This window comes from Rhinatrema bivittatum, chromosome 10 (genome assembly GCF_901001135.1).
Source record: "Rhinatrema bivittatum chromosome 10, aRhiBiv1.1, whole genome shotgun sequence".
Classification (NCBI taxonomy): domain Eukaryota; kingdom Metazoa; phylum Chordata; class Amphibia; order Gymnophiona; family Rhinatrematidae; genus Rhinatrema; species Rhinatrema bivittatum.
The window spans coordinates 69808022-69831999 of record NC_042624.1 but is presented as its reverse complement, the minus strand read 5'-3'; the positions used below and the strand labels follow the sequence as shown (position 1 = coordinate 69831999).

Here is a 23978-nt window from a genome sequence, read left to right as displayed (position 1 = left end):
ATCAATGGATCCCCAAATTCTTTATCTCTACCATAGAGATGCTTCTGTGCCAAGAGGAGATTGGATTTCCATCTTAGCAGTTAACGTCTAATGGAATTTTACTAAGGCAAGGTGTGATTTCATCATAATAAAGTCTATCATAGCTGTAGCTGAGGCTTTTATTTATTCATTTATTTTCCACTCACCCATAACTGCTCTGGGTTGATCACAATAGAAACATAGAAACATAGAAATGATGGCAGAAGAAGACCAAACGGCCCATCCAGTCTGCCCAGCAAGCTTCACACATTTTTTTCTCTCATACTTATCATTTTCTCTTAACTCTTGGTTCTATTTCCCTTCCACCCCCACCATTAATGTAGAGAGCAGTGATGGAGCTGCATCCAAGTGAAATACCTAGCTTGATTAGTTAGGGGTAGTAGGGGTAGTAACTGCTGCAATAAGCAAGCTACACCCCTGTTTATTCCCTTTACCCAGACTATGTCATACAGCCCCTATTGGTTGTTTTTCTTCTCTCCTGCCGTTGAAGCGGAGAGCCATGCTGGTTATGCATTGAAAGTGAAGTATCAGGCCCTTTTGGTTTAGGGTAGTAACCGCCGTAACAAGCCAGCTACTCCCTGCTTTGTGAGTGCGAATCCTTTTTTTTTTTTTTTTTCTTCTCCCCTGCAGTTGAAGCTATTCTGGATATGCGTGAAGCCTCAGCTTTTCTTATTCCCCTGCTGTTGAAGCAGAGAGCTATGCTGGAAATGCTTGATGTATCAGCCTCTCCCATGCCATGAAGCAGAGAGCCATGCTGGATATGCATCGAAAGCGAAGTATCAGGCACATTTGGTTTGGGGTAGTAACCGCCGTAATAAGCCAGCTACTCCCCGCTTTGTGAGTGCGAACCCTCTTTTCTTCTCCCCTGCCGTTGAAGCAGAGAACTATGCTGTATATGCTTGGAAAGTGAAGTATTAGGCTTATTTGGTTTGGGGTAGTAACCGCCGTAACAAGCCAGCTACTCCCCTCTTTGTGATAGCAAATCCTTTTTTCCACATTTCCTCTTGCCGTTGAAGCTTAGAGCGATGTTGGAGTCACAGTAAGCATCTGTATGTTTATTTAATAAGGGTATTATCTCCGGGCAGTAGCCATCTTTCTGGTGAGCCACCCACTCTACGTTTAATAGAAACATTAAAATACAATAGAATAAAATCAAACACCATAGTTGAAAGAGTTGATGTGCTAAATGTTTTGGAGTAATGAGTATCAAAACAGTTTTACTGTAGTTTTTCCCAACTAGTGTGCCTTTAGACCTGACTAAGTGTGGCATGGAAAAGTCACCACTGCCTGATGCTCAGATCTAGACCAATACATAGGCTCTACTCTCAGCACCTCACAGCAATACCAGCAGTAACTCGTAAATTTGTAGGAACTTCTTTCTGAGAACATGTGAAATCATGCATGCTCTGCTTTCTAGTTACAATATAGCACCAGAGTGTGGTAATTAATGGGCAGCATGCCCATTAATGGATAGTTGGTACCTGCTTTGTGCAACACACTTATTGCACGTAGCACATCCTCATCTTCCACATCTTTTGAGTTCTTCCAACCTCTGTCATACCCGCAGGCTGAGTGAGATGGGGAGAGTGAACAATGAGCACTGGATGTGAATAGTTTTGAGTGTAGGAGGCAGCAGCAGTGAAAGAGCTCTGGCAGCCATATGTGGCAGCCAAGATAACTAAAGGAGCCGGCTGCCACAAATTCTCCCTTCTATTGCAACCTATATATAAAGGGAGCTGGTCCATTGCGACGGGTTCATGTGTGTCTTTATACCTTCTCTCCCTTTGTTTTAAAATTTGGAAGAGAGACTGCTGGGGAGCTTCAATGCTTTACGACCTCCTCTTTTGGCCATGAGTCTTCTCCATGTCTACGCTGCCTGCTCAGTGGAGTTTGATGTGCCATATAACATTTTTGTTAATGTAGGTGTGCCTTGGGCATGAAAAGGTTGGGAAAATTGTTTTACAGTATCCTACAAAGAGAAAATATGTAGCATGCAGCCCATAGGAAAACATCCTTAACACAGGCTGGATTTGGAAATGAGATGGATTTTATCATCTTCAATAACTTAACAGAATGCTGATAGAATATGAACTACTTGCACACAGGCCATAGCTTTACCTGCTTCAACAGCAATGTGCCTGGTGGCAAATCTGAAATGTTTTGGGCTACAGTTGTATTTTTTGCTGTATTATTATCTGTGAAATTATTATGGTGTATTTTTTTATTTATTGTATTTCATGATATGTATTTTCTGTATATTATATATTTGTAAAGGATATGCTGATCCTTTACTAAGGAGTTTTACCCAATCCTAAGGGCCCAGATTATGTTTTAGAACCATCCCAGAGAGAGAGAGAGAGAACCTTTGTATAGGCATCACTGAGTGCATTGTACAAATCCACTCCTCTTGTACCTTTCATCAATTGAAATGACAGAAAATCTTCAGTGATCAGTACTGTCCTGTTTGTACTTCCTACTGTATATGTAAACCCTCCCCTAAACTACACCCCCAAACAAACCCCACTCTGAGTTAAACATGCCCCCTCTTACTGTGTTATAAATAGAGTGACATATTGATGCATACGTAAAGTATCTCTCTCACACACACACACATTCATCAGCACATGCCTTGTGGAAATCCCCCCCCCCCCCTTTTTTTTTTTTTTTAATCATGGGCACTATTTCTACTATCTTAATAGCATTTGGATAAATATAGGGGTTAGTTTGGGTCTGAGCATGTACCAAAGGAAGAGGGTGCTGTTGGAGTTAAGGAGTGTTTTGGCAGTGATCCTTTACTAGACCCTCCTGACCTGGAGAAAAAAAGGGAAAGGAGTTTTTTTTTTGGCGAGGTTAACTTTTTGGAAGAGAGAATTTTTTCTTGGTGTTGTTTTTAGAGACTTGATCCCAATTCATGAGAGAACCCCTCTGTCTGAGGGAAAGAGAGTCTGCATTGCTTGCCCTATGTGCCCCTGAAGTGAGGTGCTTCTTCATCTGCCTGAAGAAGAGAACAGAAGGTTTTTGAGAGAAGCGGTTTTGTTGCATTTTTGGAAATTTTAGGACTTTGCCATTGAAGGTACAGAGTTTGAGAACTATCAGAGAGACTGAGACTTGGCCCTTTTTCCAAGAACTCACGTTCGGTCACCCAGGAGTGTGGGTTTTCACACAAGTCCCTACCCCATAGGAATACTGGTCAGAGAAAAAGAAAGTGAGACCAGGCACCATGAACTTTTGTGAAGATTCCTTGACTTTTTTTTTTTTTAATGGACTTTGCAGTTATTTTTTGTTGCAGTAAGTTTTATTTGAACACTACCTCCAGTATTCTGCCTGGTTTTTTTCCCCTGAAGGAAGGTACCATCCCTGTGAGCCGATGGACCATGAATACAAAGCAGAGAGTGCGACTGGACTGAAAGTGGGTCTTCCGTCCCCCTGTCCATCTTGGCCAAGGAGGTTAAGCCTCACCCGCCTTGGGATAATCCATACCCTGGGGTTGAAAGGACTGGTGCAAGAGAAGTGGAGCTTATTCCTGGGAATGAGTGTGTCCCCTGCACTAATTTAATTTGGTTTTAACACCGAAGTGGGGAGCTACTTATTGTTTTGTTATACATTGAATACTATTGCTGTTATGTAACATGAGTTGAGTATGGGTTTTCCTGTAAAAAGGCACGAGCCGACCAAATTTAGACTAAATTAGATTAAACCCCACTTTCGGATAGAAAGCACAGCCTGTTGGGATTACATCCTCTCAAGATTAGCCCACAAGTTCCAGTAGTCAAGAATTTGTATGTAGTCGGCATGAATGCAGTAGTGCATTGGCCACCTAATCCAATCTGTTAGGAAAGAAAATGCCTCAGGTTTGGGAAGAATGGTTGAAGACGAAGTGGAATCTGTCGTTCAAAACTTCCAATGGGGGTCATGCCAGTGTTTTACAGGGCAGTGGTCAGAGCTCATCTTTACCCATCCCTCTTTACTGGATCCACATCTACCTTCTAGGGGCCCAATGCAAAAATCTGAGCATTAAAACTATGCGCTGAAATTCAGCACACAGTTTCCTAGGGCTCAAGCTTTTTCTTAAACTCCAATGCAGTAAGCTAATAGCATGATAATGTATCAGGAGTTTAAAAAGTGTACAAACCAGAAAATGCGCCCACAGAAAATTAACCATGCCCAAAACACTGTGCATGGTTAAGAGCAGAGCGTTAGGAGCATATCTTTTGTTCTGCTCCAAATAAAGGAGTGTAGCTTTTGATGTACGCCCAACTTGTGAACACAAAATCTGTTTTTAGTGCAGAAAGATTTGTGTGTGCATAAATCATATTTTATGCATAGAAACCATGTTTTATATGCACCCAGGATGTTTTCTATGCATAAATTCCATTATAGGTCCCAGCACTGGAAAATTTACTCCACCGCTGACCAGCAATGAAAAAAACCCTGAGTTAAGCCAGGGCACTTCTGTGCATTGAGGGGTAACAGTTTATACCTTCATTAGCATGGGATTTCCATGCAAGGGCGATAAGCGGGATAAACAGTTTTACATGCACGTTTTGTGCGCAGCACTCTGCTGCATCAGAAGTAACACATACACGCAAAAAATGTGCATGCAACTGTGGGTAAAAGTGTGCGCTCTGCTGAACACACCTTATTGCATCGGCCTGCTGGTAACATACACCAATCCAGCCAATTTCAAGAGCCAGTGGTTCAGACATGACTGGCTTTAAATATGGGTGCCCAGAGGCAATTGGGACATTTTGCTCTTGTCCACATCCTCAACTCCCCCATTGTCCCCTCTTCACCTTGGAGTCATCTCTGCTGTCTTCCATACTGGCTCTGGCCCTAGAGGAGTGGCATCTTCTGGAAGGAAATTCAATGCATGTGCAATTCAGAAGCCCCTCAATGCCCTGCTCCTCCACCTTGCATGGGTTACCTGTTCCCATGGAAACATATGACAGGGCAGGATACCAGAGAAACTGGTCTATTCGTTTTGTTCCCAGTTACCATTACTCCTTGTTACTTGTAAAGCTCTGTTGCTACCCTTGATGTTACCTGGAAACCGATATGACGTTACCCTACGAATGTCGGTATATAAAAATATCTAAATAAATAAATAAAATAAATAAACTCTGAACGAGCAAGGGCTCAGAGGCCTTGTGCTGAATTTCTTTCCAAAATTTGCTGCTGCTGTGGGGCTAGGGCCTGCATGGCGGACAGCAGCACATTTGCAAGGCCAGATGAGCAACATGGAATGGTGGTGGTGGTGGTCTGGTGCCTTGGAAAATTTAGCATCAGATGCAGTTGCCTATTCCTAAATCTGGGCCTGGATTAAAAGGGGCCATAATTCAATCCCTTCCCTTTTCACCTTCCTCAACTTTTGTTTTCCTCACCTTCTGCATCCTACTTATTCTTTCTCCATTTTTTTACTTTTCCATTGTAGGTTCATAACCATATTACTGTTTTATTTTCTGTGGCTAATTCTATATCTTTTACACATAGCTGGGTATCGCTGGAGAGTACCATGAGTGTAATGAATATACCAGGACAGTGTTTTGTGCTGGAGAACTTTTCATACTGCATCAGTGCCAGTGGATCTCAGTGTGTGCACAATGTCCATGTAGGTTTTCTGGTCTTTCTTGAGTCTGATTCTTCATCACGTGAGTTCTCTTCAAATGTAGATGATAGGTCCGCAGGTATTCCAGAACTGCAAGAACACATGCAGACTCAAGTCAAAGGAATAAAGGGGTAATGGAATAAAAACAATGGAAAACAAAATAGTGACATTGAAGACGACAAATTAATGTAATAATGACAGATCTGAAAAGGTTATAAAGCTTAGGAACAGAACAAAATAAAGTCTCTGTTGATTTAAATTTCAAGCAGAAGGTGCTCTGTCATGTGTCTAAGAGCAGCATTAGAGGATTGCTGTTTAGGTTTTGAGGTTCGTATGCCTTTCATAAGCTGGCAGAGAGTTTCCACTGTTCACAGGTTTTGAAGATGCAGCTTTTTCACGAATGAGGCAGACAAGCATGCACACACTCGCTGATACGACAGCAATGGTACTGTTTCCTCTCTTCATGTGCCATTGATATGGGGCAGTTGTCCTTTTTTTTTTTTTTTTTTTAGAAAGAGTTTTCCTTTGAACAATGAATGGGGGTCTTTGAGCCTTCCATTTTGGACTTGTAGTCTTCCTCTGCAGTGGCAGATGGAAGCTGATGAAGACTTCTGACTGGAGATTGCTTTTGGTCCTCTGTAAGACACACCTACCTCCTGACAAAAATCATCTGTTCCTTTGGAATTATTTTTGATGGACACTCTCAAGTACATTAGGGGTAGATTTTAAAAGGTTACGTGCGCACGTCCATTTGTGTGCGCTACCTGGTGCATGCACGTAGATGCCTGATTTTATTACATGTGCGCACAGGTGCGTGCATGTTATAAAATCAGGGGTTGGCGCGCATAAGGGGGTGCACAATTGTGCAACTTGCGCGTACTGATGCCCGCCACCTTCCCCCGATTTTGGAGCGCCCTAGGAGGGAACTTCCCAACCCCCTAACCTAACCCCCCCCCCCCTGACCCTTGTTTTACCTGTTGTGCCTGCCTCTGGGCAGGCGCAAGTTGCGCGCACCGGCAGTCTGCTGGCATGCAATCCTCCAACACAGTGGCAAATGGCCGCTGTGCCTGAGGCCTCTGGCCCTACCCTGCCCCCCGGACCACACCATCCCCCACCCCCTCCCCACCCCTTTTTTGAAGCCCCGGGACATACATGCGCCCTGGGGCTTTATGCGCTTCGCCGGGCCTTTGTAAAATAGGCCCGGCGCGTGTAGGTCTTTCAAAATCTACCCCTTAAGGAGCAAGTTTTATGTACATACATGGATTTATAGCTTGTCTACTTTGTCATTTGTATTTATTGAATATTCCTCTAATATAGATGGCTTTTCCAAAACATAGTGTTTGTTTCTCTTTGTGGTTGTCCATTGCCTCGTTTGTTGACTGACATTTAAAATATTCTAAGGAAGATGCAAGACAAAAATTGAGAGACTTCTAGTTTGCATACATTGAGAAGGTAAACAAAAGATTGTAACCAACAAGGACTGAATTACATAGACTGGGTAAACAAGCATGGGTGTAGCTTGCTTATTGTGGCGGTTACTATTCCTAACTATTTAAGCTAGATATTCACTTAGATGCAGTTCCAACACTGCTCTCTGCATTATGGCAGGGGTGGAAGGGATACAGAACCAAAAGGTTACTAAGGGCCAAGAGTAACAGATAAGTATGAGAGAGGAGAGAAAAAAAAAAGTGCGAAGGCTTGCTGGGAAGACTGGATGGGCTGTTTGGTCTTCTTCTGCCGTCATATCTATGTTTCTGTGTAATGGGGGGAGAAAAGGGAGCTAATGGTTCCTCGTCTTAAATGCTCTAAATATTTGTCTTTATGCCATGATGATTATTTGCTTTATTTCCCCAAGTACCTCCCAAATATCTAATTTTTTGGCAATTACTATTCAGGCTTTTTCACTATTTACATGAAAAGACCAAAAAGATTTTAGGTGAATCAAACCAATAGTTCTTTCTATTCCTCCTCAGTAGTGTGTTGTTTGCAGTTTAATCTGGTGATTAGAAATTTATAAAAATGCATAATGGATTTAGTATTGATATTAGTTTTAAAAATCAGTTTTGTCTAGTATAACAGTATAACAGTTACTCCTTAACCATTTCTGTTATAAAGGGAGTAGAATATGAGTAGGAATAGTAGAAAATTATGAATGAAGTTTTCGTTTTCATAGGAAGCAAACTCCCCCCAAAAAATCACAATCCTCTATCTCCAAATCTCATCAAATATGCATTCCCTCCCCTAACCTCCAAGCCTCAGTCAAAAACGGGTGGAGGACCTGAAGTTCAGAAAATATTATGGCCCTGTTTTTTTATTTTTGTGGTTTCCATGGTAGCCTGTGATGTCAGCAGGTGCTGGAGCTTCCTTATTGCTCAGTCAGTCAGAAAGAATAACTTGCTTATTAGGGATGTGCATTTGCTTAAAATGAAAGTACAAAATGTGACAAATAAGGCTAATTTGTTTCATTCGGGGGCCCCCAACCGAATCAGGGTCCCTGAATGAAACGAACTTTATCCGACCCTTTTGTTTTAAACAAATGCATTGGGCCAAGGACATACAAAGAGGCCCAAAGCAGGGGCTGTGGCCTATGCTTTAGGCAAGGCCACGGCTTTGAGTCTAGGCTGAAACACTAGCGTTTGGGCCTAGACCCAGGAGCCAGGATCCAGCCTCAGGGTCAGGTCGCAGTGTCAGGCCTGGGACTGGGCTGAGGCCCTGGTGCTGGGACCCGGTCTCTGGGTTGGGTCACGGCATCGGGCCTGGGCTCGGGTTCCAGCATTAGCCAAGGCCCAGGTGCTGGAACCTGGCCTCCGGGTCAGATTACGGCATCAGACCTAGGTCCAGAACCCGGCATCCAGGCTGAGTCATGGCATCGGGCCTGGGCTTGGGCTCCAGCCTAGGCCGAAGCCTCAGTCAGGTGTGACCTTGGTCTATGCAAGTCCGAGGCTTTGGCCTAGTCCTAGCTAACAGATCCCAATCAGACTGGGTAAGTTGGGGCCAGGGATTCCTGGCCACCAGCAGTTTTCCAGGAGGGAGGGAGGCCTAGCTTTTATTTTTTGGCTGCTTTTTGGGAGTATTTTTTATTATTGCTTGATTTATTTTTTCATGCAAATCAAATGAATCAAGCAATCCACAAACTGAAATTCATGGGAAAAGAACTTCCTAAAATGAACCAAAAAATGAAAACAAATTTTTCTCCCTTGCACATCCCTATTGCTTATGACATCAGCTGTGCACTGAAGATTAAGTTAGGAAGATATGTGTCAAGGCCTATGTACTAAAACACGCACTAAAAAATTGTTTTGCATGTGCACTGAAAATTTAGTATGCAATTTATTTATTTAACATTTTTTTCTATACCGACCTTCAAGGTTGAATACCATATCAGGTCGGTTTACATCGAACAGGGGTAGATCACTTAATGGCCTATGCACATACCTGGGAACTGTTGATTTCTAGTCATCCTGAGATTACTGTGAATGTAGGGGTGGGGGTAGGGGGTAGGGGTGAGGGACCGAATGTATACAAACTTACTCTCATACACACATACATTAGCACTCACATGTTCATGATTACTTTCACACACATACTCATTCTTACATGCTCTCATTCCTCATTCTCTGACACATTCTCATATGCTCACATCTTTACTCCTCTCATTTCCCCCCACCCCTCTCACCCACATACTCCCTCCCTCCCTTATCTTCCTCTTCCACACACACAATACCCACTCACCTTCTCACTATGCTCAATCACACTTTCAGTTCTCTTCCTCCTACACAAACACACACACACACACACACATACACACACATACACACATACTCTCACAGACATGCTCTTTTACCTCTCCTTGATATACTCCCCCTTGCACATACCCATTCACATATATACACATATATAAATATGCCCCCTCTCATATATATACACACACAAACACATATATGCCCCTTCACATATACACACACAAGCACACATACTCTCCCCCACTTACTGCCTATCCCCACCCCAAACTCACCAGTAGCAGCAACCTCCTCCTGGGGTTGCTGCTACTGGTGAGTTTTTCTTTCACCCAATAGTAGCAGCAGCAGCAGCATCTTCTATTGTTGCTTCTGCCATCAGCCTCCTTCTTTCTTCCAGTCCCCACAGGCAATTCGGAGGCCTTATCCCTTCTTCCTGCCAACACAGTCAGAAAAAAGCGAGGAGACATACCATTGGTCCGCAGGCACAGGAAGAAGAAAGGAGGTCTCTGATTGGTCACAGTGCAGGGAAAAGGAAGGAGGCATTCAATTGGCCCATGTAGGAAATCAGACACCTTCTACTCTGGCTGCTTCACTAGCGCAGCAATTGCAAGGCACCCGGAGATTATCGGTGTTGGCCTGGAGACCCGGCAATTCCGAAGTCTCCAGGTTAAATTTTATTTTTTATTTTTATTTAATAGATTCTTTTATACCGAGGTACGTAAAGGAATACATCACTTCGGTTTACAATAAAACAATAATTTAGCAACCGGCTTTACATATAACAGATTGGAACAGTGAAACAATTAACAGTAAAGTCTTTACAAAATATGCTAACTTTTTTTTTTTTTTTTAAACTATAAAATCATAAGTATTAATATTTGAGTATTATGTAGGAGGAAATTAACTGTCAAATAGCAATACTAAAATCATCTCAAAGTCAAAAAATAGGATTAAAAGACAGCGGGAAGGGTATGGATTGGTTGTAAGATAAATGTTCATAGTTTGAATGCTTGTTCAAACAACCATGTTTTAAGGTTTTTTTTTGAAGGTTTTGTGACAGGATTCAATACGTAGGTCTAGCGGCATGTTGTTCCAGATATTGGTCCCAGCAATGGAGAATGAGCGGTCTCTGGTGGAAACGAGTTTGATGTGTTTTTGAGTATGTACAGTTAATTTCGCTTGGTGTATACTTCTTATAGGTCTGTTGGATGTGCGAATTATGAACTGTTCAGAAAACCATTGCATCTCTTGGTTGAGGATTTATTTGTGGATGAGTGAAAGAACTTTGAATATAATTCTGTAGGATACTGGCAGCCAATGTAGGAACATGAGTGCTGGAGTAATATGTTCATATCGTCTTGTATTAGTGATTAAATGAGCAGCCGCATTCTGCAACATCTGAAGTGGTTGAATTGTGCTTTTAGGAAGATCCAGTAGAAGTGCATTACAATAGTCAATTTTCGGTAAAATTGTGGCTTGTAATACAGCTTGTAATAAATCCAAAGAGTTCCCAGCAATGCTTATATACTAAATTATAATAGCTTGCGTATCCCGCCCCCACCCCCCCCCCCCCCCCTAAAAATGCGATCACATACTATTAGTGTGCAAGCCTTGATACTTTTGACACAACTATAACATCACTCTCTGCTTTGATGGCGGGAGGAAATAAAAGTGGAATTGGATTCAGATGGCCCCAACCTTTTCAGTCTGGGGGTACTGATATGCAGACATAAAGGAAAAGCACAGGATTGCTTCTACAGCCATTTCCAATACCAAAGCAAGTCAACATTGCAGAATTTTCTGGAAGGCTTCTCGCCCAATAAAATGTTGTTAGCAATAATTTTTTATGGGTTTCACAGTTGCTTGGTTTTTTTTATTGTAAATATTTCTATACTTATCATAAGGATTGGGGGTAACTACATGGACCACCCTTAAGAGAAACCTGGGGTGACTTACACGGCAAGGTAGATATTATCACGAGAAGCTTGCTGAGCAGACTGGATGGACCATTTGGTTCTTTTCTGCTGCCATTACTATGTTACTTTGTCACTATGAACAAGTTTAGCATGCATGTGATGAATCATGAAATCTCCTATGCTAATCAGCCCAAAGTGATAGGGCTGGTTAGCATGGGGGATTGCACCCCTCCAACAAAATCAGCTGTGTCACTCCCATTCATTCCCTACTCTCCACATTAGCCTTCCCCAGCCCCCCCGAACATCATGTGATAGTGGTAATTTTAGCATGTACTGTCTTATATGTCTGGGTAGGGGAGTGGTTTAGTGTGCATGTTGACCTGTTAGTACACAGCATATTATGTTTTGTACATGCCAAATGGCCTGTCATGCATGCTGAGCTTTAGTGCATAGGTCCCCAGATGTTTGCAACTGTAAGAAAATTACCTGTGCTGATGTCTAAAGTGTGCAAAAATCTCCACCAAAATATAAAATCTAAAAATATTTTGGCAAATAACTTAAAACTCTCTCCACAATTTACAAAATTTGTGCACATTGACCCTAGCTATGGGTAGTGAGATAGCTATCCACTCTAATCGGTTGGGAATTTTAATGTCCATATGATTTCATACACATAAATAAAGTACTCTACATATAAGCATGTTTCTTGGTCTTTGCCTTCTGCAGGTTTGTTTGACAATTGTTCTCACGCTATCAGTGACAAGGGCTGGGCACTTGGGATCCGCACAGTGCAGCATTATCAGAAAAAGGATGCCCATTTCTTTTTTTCACTCAGAACAGACCAAATGAAGAGGGGTTCCACTATAACTGGGTATCATCGCTACCAGCTTGGAACTTGGACACAGATTGCTGCATCGTACAATGGACAGCAGATGACCCTATATGTGGATGGAATACAAGTTGCCAGCAGTTTCATACAGTCAGGTGCTCTCCACAGTTCCTTCATGGCTTCCTGCCGGACTCTTTTTCTTGGAGGGGACAATTCTGAGAGAGGTAACAATTTCCGAGGTCATTTGGGATCCTTAACTTTATGGAGAACCTCTCAAACGCAGAAGCAACTTAAACATCACCTTTTGGAGAAAGACAAGGAAGAAGATGCTACCTTGGTGTTCAATGCCAACTTTGCCCAATTTGAGGAAGAATGGATACCCTTTAAGAATAGTGGTTACCCATTACTAGAAATACTCCCAGTACCAAAGCAAGATATTTTGTCCCCACTCATACCCCCACCATGTGGACAAACTATATGTGATAATGTGGAACTCATCACTAATTACAATCAGTATTGGCCACTCCGCAGTGAAAAAGTGATACGATACCGGGTGGTCAATATTTGTGAAGATGATGGGCGCCACCCAATGGTCAGCCATGATCAGATTTCTCATCAGCACCAAGCATTAATTGAAGCATTTGGTCGCTATAACATCAGCTGGCAGCTGACTGTTCATGAAGTGCGCAACTCCTCTTTGCGGCACCGCACCATCCTAGTGAACTGTGAGCCCAGCAAGATTGGCAATGATCACTGCGACCCCGAGTGTGAGCACCCACTGACTGGTTATGATGGTGGAGACTGTCGTTTTAATGGGCGCTGCTACTCCTGGAAGAAGCGTGATGGCATCTGCCACATGGAGTGCAACAACATGCTTGATGATTTTGATGATGGCGACTGCTGCGACCCTGAGGTGACAGATGTGAAGAAGACTTGTTTTGACCCTGATTCACCAGAAAGGTAAGAGGGTCTCATGGGGTGCGTATTTCCCTTTGGTTTAAGGTCTTTGAAATAGCTGTGCTTTATCTACTTTTTATCCTCATGCATGTCTTTATAATTATGGTTAAAGCGAAGAACTGTAAAATGATGCTAATTCAATAGGTCTGGGCCATCTACTATAGTGTTTGGAGCACAGAGACCTGCTCCTGGAGATCCTGATACATTTCCTTTATCCACTATAACATGTGCATGCCGGTGGCTGCATGTTATAAAATCAGCACGTCCATGTGAGCGCGCCGGGAAGCATGTGCACATGGACACGCGTGCATAGCTTACAAAATCTACGCGTTACTGAACAGAAAGGCTGGCTAACTCTTGCACTGACACCAGTCATAAAACGGATAAAGTTATTTTCTCTCTTTTTTAAATTTCTTTTCGTGGACCTGTCCACACTTAGTTAATTTTAAGTTGATTGATGTTAAGATTCCTATTCAATCAGAAATGCGTTATTTAAAAGTACTTCTGGATTCTCAATTAACTATGAAATCACAAATTAGGGAGATTGCAAAAACTGCCTTTTATAGACTGAAATTAGAACAATGTGTTAAACAATTTTTCTCTCCATCAGATTTTTGAACAGTAGTCTAGGCTTTGGTGTTAGCCTACCTGGACTATTATAATGCCCGTTTAGGACTTACATCTTCTCTCTTACATGTATTATAATTGATACAGAATGCAGCAGCCTGGCTGTTCAATGTAAAGCGCCATGCCGTGCGTTTGTTTTTGCGTTACAATGTGAACCGATATGATATCCTGGATGAATGTCGGTATATAAAAATTTTAAATAAATAAATAAATAAATAAATAATAACTGGGGCTCCACAATATGGCTTGAAATCATTGCACTGGCTACCTGTTCCATGGAGAATTCAGATTAAGATCCTAGCAATTATTTTTTAAAGTGCTTCCTAATAAAGTTCCTGGTCACCTGTGCTCTATACTTGGTATTTGGACTCCTACTTATTCTTTTAGGTCCCTCAGAATGTGAATTTTAAATATTCCCTTATTTAAAGTTCTTCATTTGGCCAAAACCAGAGCTAGAATCTTTTCTGTAACTGCCCCTATCTCTGGAATATACTCTGTACAGGTGCGATTCCAGATGTGCTATTTGACATTTTGTTAACAAGTTAAATCTTTGGTTTTCAGATATACTTTATGACTTATTGTTTGCATTATTATATTTTAGCCTGTTATTGTTTTGGCTAATTTTGTTGTGTTATTTTTAATGTGTTTATTGATTATTTGTTGTATTGTTTTTGCAATGTTATACTTTGTGACATTGTTTTTAAGGATTGGTGGAATGTAAGCTAGGGTTAAGTTGGGGAAAGTAACAATGCACATCAGCTGGGATTTTCAAAACTATGTGCGTTGTTTTGGCTGGACAAAGTACCCACAGAAAAAGCACTTGAAAATCTCTGTGGGTGCTTTTGTCAGGGGCAAAAATCAAAGCAACACTACCTATATAGTTTTGTGTAGATTATTGGTGCAAACCTCATAGATAGAAAGTACCTGCTGAGTTTGCACAAATGTAGTCACTTTGATTATTTTCCCCTATAAATCAAGAAAAATTCTTGAACAGAAATTATAGTAATCATCCAAAATTATTTAAAAAAAAAACCAATTTATAAGAGACAGATAAAATTAATGTCTCATCGAGCTTGATCTGTTTTTATGTCTCATCGAGCTTGATCTGTTTTTATGTACAGAAATGCCAATTTACCAATAATATTAATATTAATTGAAGCTAAAATTAGATTTACAGTGGAAAAGTTAAGGAATCTATTACAAAGGGAGACTGTGTATCTGCTGTATCCTTAGATTATTTTAAAGCAAACCTCTAGTGGTTTGATACATTTGATACATTGGAAACCTACAATAGCTACTAACCTACTAAGCTGGTCAATGCGCAATATTTTCTATTCTAACATTTTAGTTAAAAACAGTGATCCCCTGAATGTGGGCTTCCTGCTTTCAGGGACGCTTCGTTTCATTATTTTCATGTGCTCCTCCTGTTTGTCATTGTGGAACAATGATATCACTGCAGCTTCAACTTCATCCACAGAGCAATGTCCTAAATTGATTAGAAACTTCTGTATTATATCTTCCATCACAGGTTGGGCAACATTCCTGTTCTGGCTTTATTATAGATACAGTCGGTCCATCTTTTGCTAGATCTGCCAGGATCTCTCTTTCCTGTAGGTTATACTGAAAAGATTCTTTAGGAGGGATGTTTTTTTGTTTGAAATGAAATAGGAAATTTCACAAGATTTTCCATTTAATCTCCCTTGATCCCCCAACCTCTTACCCCATCCATGAGTCTAAGGGGCAGGAGCGATCCTCAGTCGCTTCTGGCTGCCAGGTCTTCATCACAAAATAGCTCTGGCTAGCCCTGAGGCCATTGCCATTTTGCTGTACAGAGGGCTGGCTGGTATTATTTTGAGATGGACACCCAGGGTCCGATGCAATAAGAAGCACTTTAAAACAGGCACTGGTATTGAGTGCCCATTTTCTTAACATGCACAAAGGCATTTCTCCTGGGCGCCCGAGGCTATATTTTCATGAGTTGCTGCAATAAAAAGAGACACGCTAGGGAAGAATTACGCTTCCCTAGCATAATTCTAGCATAACAGGAGACGTGTGCCCACAATTGCAATGGGTGCTCGATACGAGCATCCATTTTATCCCGCTTCATGTCGATTTCTGGACGCCCAATATACACGCACAGTAGCAAGGGGTGAAATCAGCCTGGAGCATGTCTATTGTGTGTGTATATTATAAGTCCAGAATTATTTTTTTTTTTAGCAAGCCATTGCAATATACCTTTATTCTTAAACATCACAAGCAGTAGGTGCTTAAGGATAAAGGTAGGAACCATACAGGACACTATATTGTAAATTTCTCCTGAGCCCTTGACTTGCGGTTTGATTTAACACCTGCTCCAGGGCTGGAGTTAAATTTGCAGCGTTAAAAAGTGCGCGTTGGGTGCCCAGCGATTTTCTGCAGTGGGGGTAAAAGCCAATAGTCTCATCTACATGGAATTTACATGTGATGAGTGCTATCGGCTAAGCATTTGTTCGGGCGTGCGTTTTGGACGCGCTAATCTCCTTATTGCATCGGGTGCTAGTCTAGCACGTCCAAAATGCGTGTAAACCTTTGTGCTAGGCTGGGCGCACTTTATTGCATATGCCTGCCAGTGGGGCAGGAGTGACCAAGGATCACGCTTGCTCCTTAGACTTGCAGATGAGGTGAGTGGTTTGAAGGAGTCCCGTAGATTCTGGGAGTGTGGTGGAGGGTTTTGTAGCAGTGGCTGAATAGGAGGCAGCAAGGTGAAGCTATTTTTTGTTTTGCTTTTTTTTAGAGGTGGGGGGGGGGGTCATTTTTTCATTTGTTTGTTTCATTTTAAATAAAACAAATAAAAAGAAAAAACAAAACAACAAACTAAAAAACGAAAACAAAAAACATGCTCAGTGCATGCCCTTTGTGGTTAAAGCAGGAGACTGAGAACCAAAGAGCTCAAATCCTGCCTCTTCCAATGACGCTCCTTGTGACCTTGAGCAAAATTGTCACCCTCCATTGCCTCAGGTACAAACTTAGGGCCCTATTTGCAAAGCATTTTTCCCTTAGACACGGAAGAGGAGAAAAGTCTTACTAAATTAAGCCCTTAGATTTTCCCGGGGCAGGGAAATACCTACTGTACTTGATTTGTATTTCATCTTGAGCTCAGATTTGGAGAGGCATGTAATTAAATCCAAACGCCAATAAAAAATAGGGTGCCAACACCTGGGCTGTTTGTTTAATTTATCTATTTATTTATTTAGGGGCATTTGTAGCCCACTGTCCCAATAGTCTTGTTTCAGCATCTACAATTTCTTAACTTCTCGCAGTTTCATTGGAAAGCTCTGGTTCTGAGCTATCCAGTGACAGAAATAATTTGTTTATGCAACAGATGACTTAATGGTACTATGAAAAATGCTCAAAACTGGAATCTTAAATTAGAGAGATGCAGGGCAGCTTCTCAGATGACCCACACCTGTCAAAATCTTTGAGATAGCATGTAAAACAGAGAAAACAGCATGGGAGGCATGGACGAAAAGTGTTGGTTTCATGAAGCATCTAAAGCATTTTGGAAACATTCTACAGGTTTTTTTTTTTAATCCTACAGTTACTCTTCCTCACTCAAGTCCCTTTCTGTCTCTTGGCTGTGTTGACTGTGCATATGTATGATTAAAAGGCAAGAACAGCCAAAGCAGTAAAAGCAAGCAGAGTCCAAAATGTGCTGAAAAAGGATTTTGGGTGCACCTGCGGGGCCTCTGTAGCAAGTTCTGACTCTACTGGGTGCTTTTAGAAGTCACCAAAGCAATGGCATCCAGTAACTGCAAAAGACTAAAAATATCTCAACGGAGCAAGTTTTCTGCTCTGCCCCCTACTGCATCTTGGTTTTCGCCCCAAGTGGCTGTTGGGCATGAAGGCACGGGATATTCTGCTGGGTTTTAATTGTATCAAAACAAATCCTCTCCCATCCTGCGTTATACTCTGTCTTGAGCAGATAACTGGGGAAGCTGGAATTTTGTGTGTGGGATTTTTTTTTCCTTCAGAGTGCTTTATCAAGGTAAAAGGGTGAGGCCAAAAAGCTTACTACCAGAGGCTCTGCTCTTTATTCATTCCAGAAGCATTATTATTCTTGTTTTCTGCACTGAACAGCTGTTTTGCACCTTTGATAACTTCAGCTGGACATTTTGCATCTGGATTTCTCTGTTTCTCTCTCTAACTGATATGATTTAAAGCTCCCCCAGTTGTCTACCTTGAACCTAAGGTTTTCAATTAGAGTTTCATTTGCCGTTTGGAATAGTTTATCATGCAGGGGGTCTAAACTCTTACTGGGTAAATGACAAGACTTTCCTCCCTTTTTCCTGCTATCTCTAACATTGAAATTGGGAATGTAACACGCACTAGTTTGTAAGGCTTCATTCCCAGCCTGGCATGGATATTCACTGACTCTATCCAGATTAGATACTGTGCTTTTACTCAAAGCTTTGACAATTCGACAGTACAAATCTTGCAGGTGGCTAAGGGCCTTCACAATAAATTTTGTCAGTCAGTTTTCCCGAGAACTTATTTTTCATTTGGTTGGAAAAATGCCACCATACTTTAAGACAAATTCCACATCTGAAATAATTTTTTCAACAATCACTTTTAAGTCTTGGGTTTCATAAATTTTGGTCCTCCTGAAGTTTTAAATGTGATTGAGTTTGGAAAGCTTCTTTCATCCCTGGGATAGAAACAAGGGAAAGTGGTAAGAAAGAGAAAAGGAGAAGATCTAAGAATGAGTAGGATTTGCAGTAACAGAGTGGGCAGGGTAACTGGGCAGACTGGGTGGGCTAACATCTAATATTGAAAAGCAAGGAATTCATTTGCTTTTCCTGCTATGGCCCTATCCTGCTGCAGCACTCCTTTTACCCTCTGGTCATCAAACCATCCTAATGACTCCCTCGCAGATTTCCTTTTTATAATATACATTAAAAGTCTTTCTTTTTTTTTTTGCTCCTATGGCAAGTCGTACTTCAAATTTTCCCTTGGCCTGTTTTATTAGTGCTTTACATTTTACTTGCCAGTGCTTATGTGTCTTTCTATTTTCCTCGTTAGGTCTTGCTTCCATGTTTTAAAAACTACCTTTTCATCTTTAATAGTATCTTTCTTAACTCCATTTCACCATTTTGGGAGATGCTTGTTCTACTTTTGACCTTTTTAAATTTGTGGCATGCATTTTATTTGGGCTTCCAATATGGTACTTTTAAGTATTTAACATGAAAAAAAAGAGATAAGTGAAGAACTGATGAATTATTGACAGAAAAAACCTTTACCAATTCTAATCAATAATTTTTTTTAAAATATATGAATGAATTTATTGCTGAGTAGGAAAAGTCCTCAGACATTAAGTATGCACATAAGAATTTACTTTAGGCATATTAATTGCTGTAATAATTGGTACAAAACCCCCACTTCTATTTATTTGCCTTATTTTATCAAAGAAATTATCTTATTAATGTAAAAATGTTTAATTGATCAATTTCTAATATTTTTTTAAATTAAAAAACTGTAGCAAAATTCTTGTATTTGTTTTTTCTTACCAAAAAATCCAAATTCTATTTATTTAAAGAAGATCCATGCAACCAGGGCCAAAGTTATCAATATGCCAACTTTCAAAGAACAGACTGTGCACTAAAAGCCATGCATCTGAAAAACTAGTGTATTTATTGTGATCTAGATAAGTTCTTAGAATATTAATGAGGCAAGAATGCACAATAGCTCTTATCTTTTTAAAGTCCAGAAAATCCCCACTTTAAGGGCTAAACTGAGCCTGGATAACTCTCAAGAGGGTTATTTATCAAAATGCATTAAGACATTATTAGGGGCATTAGGGCCCTAACACCTGCAAAAACACTGTAATGCATGCGATAAATACTGCATCATGAAACGCGTATGCAAATTTGAAAATTTTATTCAAGTGGGAGGAGTAAATGGAAATGAGGGCTGGTTAATGTTGCGTACGATAATGTAACGCACACTATCATGGGATTTAATGCCGTAAATAACTATACCTTTTTTCTGGGCGGTATGCCTGTGATAGCTGTGTATTACAGACGAAATGGAATTTATCACAAATCCCATTTTGAGAGGGAGAGGGAGAATGGAAGGGAGGGGAGGAGGGAGAGAGAGAGAGAGAATGTCTGTGGAGGCCAACTGATTTTTAATCTTTTTATACCACAGTAAGAGGGGGCACTAATAACTTGGGGTGAGGTTTGTGGGGGTGGGTTCTCGGAGGAAATTCTATATGCACAGTCATATGTACGAGCAGCATATTTACCATTAGTGAAGATTGTATGTGATTTGGAGGGATGAAAGGTGAAAGAAGAGTAGATTTGTACCATGACCTCTCTACCTAGCTTGATTGCATGGATCTTCTCAGGTTGCGATGTGAAAATATCACGGGTGCGATAAATTTAACGCATGTTGTGGTAAAATTGCTATTTGATGCAGTACCTGGAAAATTACCCTAACCTCACCCCTTTTTTTTTTTTATCGTGGGTGCTATTTCTGCTATATTTGTAGCAGAATGATTAATCTAGGCCAAAGTGAGAAAAACTGGTTGACAGAACTTTGAAACAAACTGCTGGTTTAAGATGAACCTTTAAACAATCTGATGAACCTTTGAACAAGCCAAGCCGACATTGGTCATTGTTTCGGTTTCATGCTGCAACAGGGCTGGAACTAAACAAAAATATGTATGTTTAGCATGACATTGCTGTATAAACAAAAAAGATTTTTATCCTAAATGCTGCATACTTACTGCTTTAAAATGCAGTGACAGATTCCATTGGAGCCATTGTTCTCAAGGAAGCTTTGTGAAAGATGCCCACACATGTGCATATATATGCCTGCTATTCATGAAGAAGCATGCACATTTTATAGAATCTTATTCAAAAAAATAAATTAAATCTGTGTGTGAAAATTATTTTGCATATGTGTGCACCTAATTTTAAGCAGTTACTCGAGCCAATGTAAATTACATATCTTCCTTACAAAATTGTCAGCTTTAACGCATGCAGGATAGAGGATATTTAAACATACTCCCAGTTTTACCAATTAGTCCACCACTTTGTCTAGTCTCTCTCATTCAAAGTTATGCAGCTCCAGTTAGCAGCAGAACCAGTCCCCTCCAATCGGCAGGATTAAAGTGCCATCTAATCTATGCACCCAAAAAGTATGCAGGTACATAAGATAGATTCTCTGTAGGCCTACCCTGACAGTGTGTACATATGGCAGAGTAAGTCTAAAGTGATGCTGTCCTGTGTGGCTGGCTTACAGTCTCGTTACCAAGATATCTTCGATAGATAAGTGGGTAAGTAGGCCTCTGTCTAGAAAAAAGACTACATAAAATAGGGTTCCTGGAAGACCTCCTGCCAACCCCCCACCCCATACCCCCAGGTCTCATCAACCTGCTGGTCCAGACCTCTCCCCAACCCATTAATCAGGTGAACCTGAAAATACCTGACATGAGGGCACCATTTGTCCTCCCTCTTTCCTCCATCCTTTCATCCCCCAAATCAATTTACATTATCTATATCTCTCCTCTCCCCAATACCAAAGCCTCCCCAGCAGCTGAGGTTCTTTCAACCAGGCATACCCCAATACCTGGCCCACTCCAGGTATTGGTGGGAAAGCGTCAGGTGCCGGAGGGGGGGGGAGGGGGGGGGAGGGGGGGAGGAAAGTTGTACACTACAGGCAGATGCCTGCTCATCCAGCAAAGTGACACAACATATCTGAGCTTTAACACTGCCATTTTTCACACCTCCCCACTCTCAACTGAATGAATAAACAAAAAGGGGAATGGAAAAGCTCCCTTATGAGGAAAGACTAAAGAGGTTAGGCCTTTTCAGCTTGGAGAAGAGACGACTGAGGGGGGATATGATAGAGGTGTTTAAAATCATGAGAGGTCTAGAATGGGTAGATGTAAATCGGTTATTTATGCTTTCGGATAATAGAAAGACTAGGGGGCACTCCATGAAGTCAGCATGTGGCACATTTAAAACTAATCGGAGAAAGTTCTTTTTCACTCAACGCACAATTAAACTCTGGAATTTGTTGCCAGAGGATGTGGTTAACGCAGTTAGTGTAGCTGTGTTTAAAAAAGGATTGGATAAGTTCTTGGAGGAGAAGTCCATTACCTGCTATTAATTAAGTTGACTTAGAAAATAGTCACTGCTATTACTAGCAACGGTAACATGGACTAGACTTAGTTTTTGGGTATTTGCCAGGTTGTTATGGCCTGGATTGGCCACTGTTGGAAACAGGATGCTGGGCTTGGTGAACCCTTGGTCTGACCCAGTATGGCATGTTCTTATGTTCTTAGGTTCTTCAATCTCTCTGGTTCTTCAGCCTGCTCTCCCTTCTGTTTACCCAGGCCCCTTACCCAATGGGTTTTGGCCTAAAATTAGTTTTCTTCACCTCATCAAGAGCAGAAGTAAATATGCGCATTTAACAGCTCGCCGCATGCTGCGGCCATGAGATTTAAAATATAGTTTTATATGCATAAATGCTGGCTCTGCTCTGAGTTCCCCAGCCATCCTAGCTCCGCCCCTTTTTCAGCACATTGGGTTGCTTGCATAAGGTCATATACATGTGTAATTGGGCACTAGTTGCTTGTGCTCAGCCCAGATACTCACATATATGGCCCATGGGCAGCCAGGCTTAGGCACTACCACGTGGTTGGGATGCCTTTTGTTTCAGCGCATGTGCTCGTTGGGAAAAAGCATGACCTCAGTCACATTTCTTCAGTGGGGGCAAAAGGACTATTCATCTGGGTGTACTGTAGTAAAGAAGCATTCGGCCCATGAAGCAGGCATGGAATGGCAGTCCCAATCACAACACAGAAGTCAAACCTCCTCTCCCGATATAGAAATAATATAATACGGAGAGGGAAAATATATTCCCAAATGCATTAAGAATAATAAACAAAATAATTGAATATATGTGAATAAAGAGACAGGTATCATATATAAGGTGTCTAAAATGTCAATCCACCGTCTCACGCCCCCAATGGGCCACAAACGGTATCAGCTCTTATAGCACCATTGATTATAATCACATACCCACTCTCTTATACATATATCTTTTACTTTATTTTTATTTCTTTATCCAATTTCTCTTTATTCAATTTTATTTGTTCATGAAAATTGTAAAATTAATCAAATATAAGAGTCATTATATCAAGATACTTAGCTCGATCATAGGCGTATCGATATCATCACTATTCAATACTGTATCATAAGTCACAAGTTGCTCCCAACATGGACCATGTTTCAGCTAAAAATAGCCTTCATCAGGGGATTTTCTTTTTATACAGTTATTACCGCATCGCCACAACCCCTTCGTATCTCCATACCCTAAAATCACAAACTATATAATTCATAACAATTTAAAACCACACCACATATTAGTGCCACAATCGAACATTCACACCTAAGAAAGAGTCTATATCACCAAAGATACTTTTTTAAACAACCCAGCAACCCAATAATTAACAGTATAAACACCTTCTTAGCTTATAAAGACCTCAATACAGCTCTTAAGACAGGGTAAAAATTTTTAAACCCAAGTTATCAATGGCGCCAAAAAACGCTCAATGTTACCCCGGCTTTCTTTTCCGATTTAAAGCCCAGCTTAACCGGAAATAGTACGTCATCATTCACGTCAATCCACAATCTGTCTAAACCAATCAAGGCACCCGAGCACTCACTATTGCCTAGACTCACTATTACAGCCCGATCATGCCCAAAGAACTACATCATCACTTCTCGTCTGTCAATCAAAACACAGACCAGTCCAGTTCCTTATTCAGGCCCTTAGGTGCCACCATATCAAACCAATAAATCCATCTCAATTCACGTTGTAACAGATGTCTATCAAAATCCCCTCCCCTTCCCTCTCCGTATTATATTAGTCCCATTAGTTTGCCATTTCTGTGTTAGTTGCCATGGATAATGAGGTTGGATATAATGCCGGCAGAGAGGGACCCTATGGTCCATCCTATCTGCCCAGCAAGTTATTTAGTTGTAACTGCCTCTCCATGCAGGTTATGCTTCTGTTAAGGGTAGTAACTGCCACCTCATGCAGGTTACCCTTCGAGCCTTATGTTAAGGGTAGTAATATTTACATTGAAAAATAAGCAGCTGAGAAATCCATAACAAAATTACTGCTAGCAACATTTTCGGGGTGAGCAGCTTTCTTGATAAGTCAGACAAGGCTGCTTGAATATGCTTTGTTTATGGGCTTTGCTTGTGCTACAATCT

The 23978-nt window shown here is 41.1% G+C and overlaps 1 protein-coding gene across 2 annotated transcripts in view; it reads left to right on the top strand.

Annotated features, from left to right (window-relative positions):
• Positions 1-23978, top strand: part of PAPPA2 (pappalysin 2) — a 459501-nt gene that overhangs the window by 92992 nt on the left and 342531 nt on the right. For both annotated transcript variants that reach the window (XM_029618757.1, XM_029618758.1), the window contains one exon: positions 12027-13089. In XM_029618757.1, coding sequence (XP_029474617.1) covers positions 12027-13089 — 1063 coding nt within the window. The remainder of the gene's footprint in view (positions 1-12026; positions 13090-23978) is intronic.